Genomic DNA, 6916 nt, shown 5'->3' on the forward strand with positions numbered 1-6916 from the left:
TTGTATGTAATTTTATTATGTTAAAATTAAAACCTTCCTTTTTATTTTGACAGATATCCTTCTGGATGCTGTGAATATGCATTGCTTTTACTAGTTGATGGATAAAGCTGGTTCAGCCAATGTCCAGGAAAAATATAGCCAGGCAGGAAATCGAAACAATGATGCAGAGAGAAGGAAAGCAGAGTCAGGGAGATGCTATGCAGCTGCTGGGGAAGCGAGGTGTGAGGTACCTCATGGTACAATATGAACTATTAGAAATGGGTTAATGTATAGGTAGAGCTAGCCAATAAGAAGCCAGAGCATTGTTCAAAAAATTATATTTAATATATTAGCCTCTGGTAGTTATTTCATAAGTGGCTATGGGGACCTAGCAGGTGAAAGAAAACTGGTCCACTAAGAATGGTTAACATATTTAACTACACCACTCTGCTGTGTTCTTTTTCTGTCAGTAAAATCTTACTTGTCTACTTAACTGATTGCTACTTAGCTGATGTCTACTTAGCTATTGTTGTGGTTTGAATGTAATGGCATCCATAAATGCACAGCAAGTGTCACCACTAGAAAGTATAGTTTCACTGGAGTAGATATGGACTTGTTGGAAGAAGTGTGTTGCTGTGCAGTTGGGCTTTGTGGTTACCTTTGCTTACTCAGTGTGACACAGACCACTTGGCCTAAGGGTCAAAATGTAGAATTCTCAGCTCCTTTCCCAGCACTATGTATGCCTACAAGCCACCATGTCTTACCATGATGATAATGTACTAAACCTCTGAAACAAAGCCACTTCAATTAACTGTTTTTCCTTTATAAGGGTTGCTATGGTCATGGTGTTTCTTCAAGGATCTAGAAACCATAGACTTAATGAAATGAAGGCCTTTGGAGAAGAGATTGTATTTCAACCTCAAATTTTCTCTCTCTGTCTCTCTCTCTCTCAGAAACACAGACACACACACACACACACACAGAGTTGCATGAATTAAACACACTTAGCAATAAACTCTGAGTCTCCAATAATGCATCAGTGTCACATTAAGAAAGAAATAAAAGTTTAGCTTGCAATCTGATTACCTGAGATATCCAAGACAAGTAAAGTGTTGATGTAATTCTATTAAAGACAGGCTAAAGAAACAAGCTGAGTAGGGCAGCAGTCTCAAGTGTTAAGTTTATTTCATTAATTTTATGTCGGCAAAATTGTTTTTATATTAATTATAATAAAATGTAAAATAACTATTTTATTATGAAATTTAACAAAGAGAAAGTCAGTCATGCTCCCTGTGTCTTCCATCCTATCTGTCTGTTGTCGGAGTCTGAATCTGTTCCTGCCAGAAAGCTGACTTGATTTTGTGTCATGTGTGTATGTGGGTTTCTTTGTGTCTGTTTCTAACAAAAAGACTTCACTCTGCTGTTACTAAGCAGCACAGAAAGCTTCAGGTGGGAAAGGAATGTTATCCTTTTCTGAATTTTACAAAGGATTAAGTCACTAGATCTAGTTGATCCCCACTGATCCAGACAACTAACAGCACTAGAAAAGCATCACTGTTTATCAACCCATATCCATAAATGCTGCTTTCTAACTTTGTGGTAGATTTTAGAAGGCTGTTTTCAACATTTATAGCTGATACTTTCAGTAAGTGATACACATGTGCTTATTTTGGTCAAATGCATAGAAGCTCAAAAAATTTTAGATTACAGCTAGCTATGCACTGGCTTAGTTTATAAACTGAAATACATTGGAAACTCAAGGCAAGTAAGTTTGATTGTTATGTCATTTCTTTAAAAGTAGGTTATAAAATCAGGCTGAGCACACAGTAGAATAAGACTCTTAAATATTAGTACTAAGTAAAGATGTATTACTAACTCTGGCTGTGAGGTACATCAAAGGTTCCATTATCTTAGGATGTAAGAGACATTTTCCAAAAGGAATTTACAGTCATACATATACATAACAGATTATTGCTATAAAACTGATTATATTCTTTTTCAATATAATTTTTAATTTAAATTTGAAACAAGATTGTTTTACATGTCAATCCCATTTCCCTCACCCTCCCATCCTCCCCTGTTCCTCCCGCCAACTCCCATTCAAATCTGCTTTCTGGTTCCCAGGGAGGGTGAGGCCTTCCATGGAGATTCTTCAAAGTCTGTCATATCATTTGAAGCAGGGCCTAGGCCCTCCCCCACGTGTCTCGGCTGAGAGAGTATCCTTATGTGTGGAATGTGCTCCCTAAGTCTATTTCATATACTAGAGGTAAATACTGACCCACTACCTGAGGCCCCTTAGATTTTCCAGTCCTCCCAAATAACACCGAATATTTTTATCGGGACATCCTGATTTGTGTTCTTGCTGAGGGAGTCCAGTTGAAAAGAGGGAAGAGGGATTGATTATATGAGCAAGGGTGATCAAGATCATGACACAGAAACGTGCAGAGACAGTTGACCTAAACTTCTGGAAGCTCACAGACTCTAGAACACAGCTCAGAAGCCTGCATGGGAACTAACTAGGCCCCCTACATTTGGAGACAGTCCTGTAGCTTGATCTGTCTATGGGAACCTTGCTCAATCTTGAGCACTAAAGTCCCAGTCTATGTTGACTCCCCATGGGAAGACTTAAACTTTCTGAAGAATGGATGGGGTATGAATTGGGGGAAGTAGGAAGAGGGGAGGGAGGAGAACTGCAGTAGGTATATAAAATGAATTAAAAATTAAAATAAATATATATATATTTACATATATTCAAAATATTTAACTCAGAACTACTGATTCCAAGAATGCATCCCAAATGAAGAGATTTAAACAGAGATAGTATGATAAAAATATTTTGTAAATAGATGTTATAGTAAAATATTTTTATATCACTTTATAACTTGTCTTTTAGTGAAAATTACAAGTAAATATTATTTTTATTGCTTTTATATGTCAATAGTTTTATATTTGTTATTCCATATTTGGTATGCATTTTTTAACATTTTTTATGATTTATTTATTCTTTTACATTTACATATATATATATATATATATATATATATATATATATATATATAACCAAATCCATTTAAATGAAAACAAACATTTATAGACAATATTTGGGAATTTGGGCATCGTTCTTTCCAAACTACTTCCTGCTGGTAAGGAGCGCTGTCATGGGTGATTCTAAGAAAGAAATCCTGGCTGTAGTCTGCAAGGATGCTTTGTCCAGCTGTTTTGAATGTAGGATCACCTGGTACACTGTTTCAGGCGGTCTGGCTTGATCAAACCACATTAGTCTGGAAGGAATCCACAGCTTTTCATTTTCTGTGGAAAGAGAAATAGAAATCCTTGTCCCCAGTAACTTGCCCTTGAACTTAAATTTTGGAGTCAAAGCATTTTTTTATTTAATTTATTATTTTACATGTAGATCCCATTTCTCTCTCCCTCCCTCCTTCTCTCCCTCCCTCCCTCCTTCCCTCCTTCACTTCTTTTTACCCTCTCTGCCCTCTTACATGCACTCTAACCACCCTCCCCCCCATCCCCCCACCCCAATTCCATATGTAGGAGAATGCCATCCAGTTGGGGTCATGTAGATCTGACAGGTCATGTGAAGTAGGGACTAGGGCTTCTTTCCTGTCTCTAGATTAAGGCATCCTCCATTGGGGATGTGTTTGCAAGGTCCTTTTCTGTACCAGGGATACATCCTGGCTCCACTGTCTGAGGTCCCTTAGACTGCTCAGTCCTTCTGGCTGAGACCCATATTCGGGGGGGGGGGGCTGAGTCAGGGGGCACATCTACACAATGGAATACTACTTTGCAGAAAAACATAATGGTATCTTGAAATTCGCAGGCAAGTGGATGGCACTTGAAGAAACCATCCTGAATGAAGTAACCCAGTCACAAAAAGAGGAACACAGTATGTACTCACTCATATATGGATTTTAGACATAGAGCAAAGATCACCACCCTATAATTCACACCACCAGAGGAACTAGGATACAAGGTGTATTCTAAGAGATTCATATAAAGTCCCTTACAGAACCAGGAAGGGACCAGTCCCCCAGAGCACAGGGGAAGTGGGAGGGGCGGCGAATGGAGAGAGAAGCAGGAGAAAATGAGGGGGAGGAAAGGAAAACATTTGGGACCAGGAAGATTGAGCCCGGTTAGGAATAGAAGACAGGAGAGAGAGAGACAGACAGAGAGAGAGAGAGAGAGAGAGAGAGAGAGAGAGAGAGAGAGAGAGAGAGAGAACATAAAAGAGGGAGCCAATATTGGTTTGAAGAGAAAATTGAACACAAAGAAAGGTCTAGAGAACTACAAGACTGCTGCCACCTAACAATTTGAGCTTCCGTGGAAAGGCTACCATAAATGCCCTTCCTGGAGAATGAGATCAACAACTACCTTATTCATGGAGCCCTCAACTAATGTCTGTTGGAAACAGGAACAAACATCCATACATAAACACTGAGTCGAAGTAGAACCCAGATACAGATGGAGAGGACAAGACCAGGTGGCAGAAACACATAGAGACAGCTTACCTAAACAAGGAGGAGCTAACAGGAAGCCAGCATTGGTATGCATTTTTTTATGAAGACCAAATAACAATTGCTAAATATAAAACAATGCATTATTTATGTGTTTATTTATAGACATTCATTTTCTTCTGCAAATCAATATTGATTTTCCTGTTTGGCAGAAGATCTCAATTTTATCAGCTTGATTGAAACATATGAATATGAATTTACTTAAAACAAATATAAAGAGAGACGGGCATTGGTGGCTCATGCCTTTAATCCCAGTACTAGGGAGGCAGAGGCAGGTGAATCTCTGTGAGTTAAAGACCAGTCTGGTCTACATAGCTATTCCCAAGACAGATTCCAAAACAATACAGAGAAACTCTGTCTGGAAAACCTAAAAACAAATCACACAAATAAGCAACAACAAAAATATAAAGAGTATATATTACCTCACTCATAGAGTTAAATATAAAGATCATAAATTCCTTCTCCGCATTTATCCTGATTTCATAGTTCTTTTAAGGACTATATATTTACACTAAGGAAATGAAGTCCAAATAGTCTATAATAATCAAATTTCTCTACTTTCTTATGAAACAGTAAAATAATTCTAAAATTATCATGTTACCCAGAAACATCACAAAACTAGACCATAAAAGACCAAAATCACAGGCAACATAGTCATCTTTAAATTTTCATTCACACCAGTAAATGCATGATTTATCCTTTTGAGACCATCATCTTCAACATCTATCCATCATTCTGATGGGTTGAGAATTGATGGGTCCCAAAGTAAGGATAATAAAGGGGGTAAGAGAAAATAAAGGATTTTCATTTGTGTTGTACTATTAATGGAATCTGTCTAAGGCTATTAACTTCTGTGCCAAAAATTCTATGAGCCATAAACATACACAATGATTTTTTCATTATATTATTAATAATATATAAACAAAACAGTAATACAAAATGAGAATTAAAAATTGTTTTGAGTAATGATTTTTTATTTGCTTTAAATCATTTGATTGATGAGTCAGGCATTAAAGCAATCAATTTGTAGTGTTCCTAACAGTAGAAACAAATTCAACATTGTAAAAAAAAAGCCTATAATATCATTCATCTTTTATGAAAATTTTCATACTTTTAAGGATGTCATCATTCCTAGGGTTTGATTTTACCTTGTCCTCTTTAGGAAAAGTTTGTTAGAAAATAACCATAAACATCTTCCTAAACTAAAATGTTCTGACAGAAATTTCCCTTAATTAGCTGCTTCATAGCATTGATGACATCCTTATTCCTTAGGCTATAGATCAAGGGGTTCAGAAATGGGCTCAAAAAAGTGTAGAAAACTGCAATTACTTTGGACTCCTCTATTGATTTCTCAGATGGAGGCTTTAAATACATGCAGAAAAGTGTTCCATAAAATATGGTGACTGTTGTCAGGTGGGAACCACAGGTAGAAAAGGCTTTTTGTCTCCCTTCAACAGAATGGATCCTCAAGATGGCTGCAAAAATGTAAAGGTAAGACAGAAGAATAATAGTGAGAGAACTAGAGAGAGTAAAGCCAGCTACCACAAACATGGCCATCTTTTTGACTTGGGTATCAGAGCAGGCCAGCATGATGAGAGGAGGGTCTGCACAGTAGAAGTGGTTGATTTCACGGGAGCCACAGAAAGACAGGTGGAAAGTGAGCAGAGTCTGAGAGAGCCCATTGAGGAAGCCAAACACGTATGAGAAAGTGACTAGAGAGACACAAACAATCTTGGACATCCTAGTACTGTAATGCAAAGGACTGCAAATGGCCACATAGCAGTCCAGTGCCATTGAAGCAAGGATGTAAAACTCAGTGATCACCAGAGCAATGAAGAGGAGACACTGTGTGAAGCATCCAGCATAGGAGATCGTCTTTTCGTCTGAGATGAAACCATGCAGCATGTTTGGAGTAACATTGGAAGAATAGCAAATGTCCACAAAGGACAGGTGCCCCAGGAAGAAGTACATGGGCGTTTGCAGGTGGGAGTTGGTCCTGATCAGCATAATCATGCACAGGTTTCCTGCCAGTGTGATGACGAAGATGAGCAGAAACACCACAAAGAGGATCCTCCCCAGCACGGGGCTGTCTGTGAGTCCCATGAGAATGAAGTCCTTCCCTGCAGTGTGGTTTAGGCGGGTCATTTTCTTACACCTTGCAAGTTGAAAGTGACAAGAAATGGAAGCGGTGACTTCTCATTTAGTGATGAATAGAATATTCATGATTGATTAGTTATTCATCTGCAACACAATTACTATTCTTTTAAAATATTTCTAAATTCCTACATATCATACCCAACTTGTAAGTTTTTGGTTATCTGTTTCTAATTTTTCTTTTCACTGTATCTATCTTAAACACACAGCAGACAAGCAAAGAAAACTGAAGTCTCACTGTCTTTCTTCTTCTC

The 6916-nt window shown here is 37.9% G+C and overlaps 1 protein-coding gene across 1 annotated transcript; it reads right to left on the reverse strand.

Moving 5' to 3' along the window:
• Nucleotides 1-5705: 5705 nt before the first annotated feature.
• On the reverse strand, nucleotides 5706-6665 carry LOC127222316 (olfactory receptor 5M10). The gene has a single exon (XM_051184326.1). The coding sequence runs from the start codon at nucleotides 6651-6653 to the stop codon at nucleotides 5706-5708; it is 948 nt and encodes a 315-aa protein (XP_051040283.1). The 5' UTR covers nucleotides 6654-6665.
• Nucleotides 6666-6916: the final 251 nt, after the last annotated feature.

The sequence above is a fragment of the Phodopus roborovskii genome, unplaced genomic scaffold (genome assembly GCF_943737965.1).
Source record: "Phodopus roborovskii unplaced genomic scaffold, PHOROB, whole genome shotgun sequence".
In the NCBI taxonomy this organism is placed as follows: domain Eukaryota; kingdom Metazoa; phylum Chordata; class Mammalia; order Rodentia; family Cricetidae; genus Phodopus; species Phodopus roborovskii.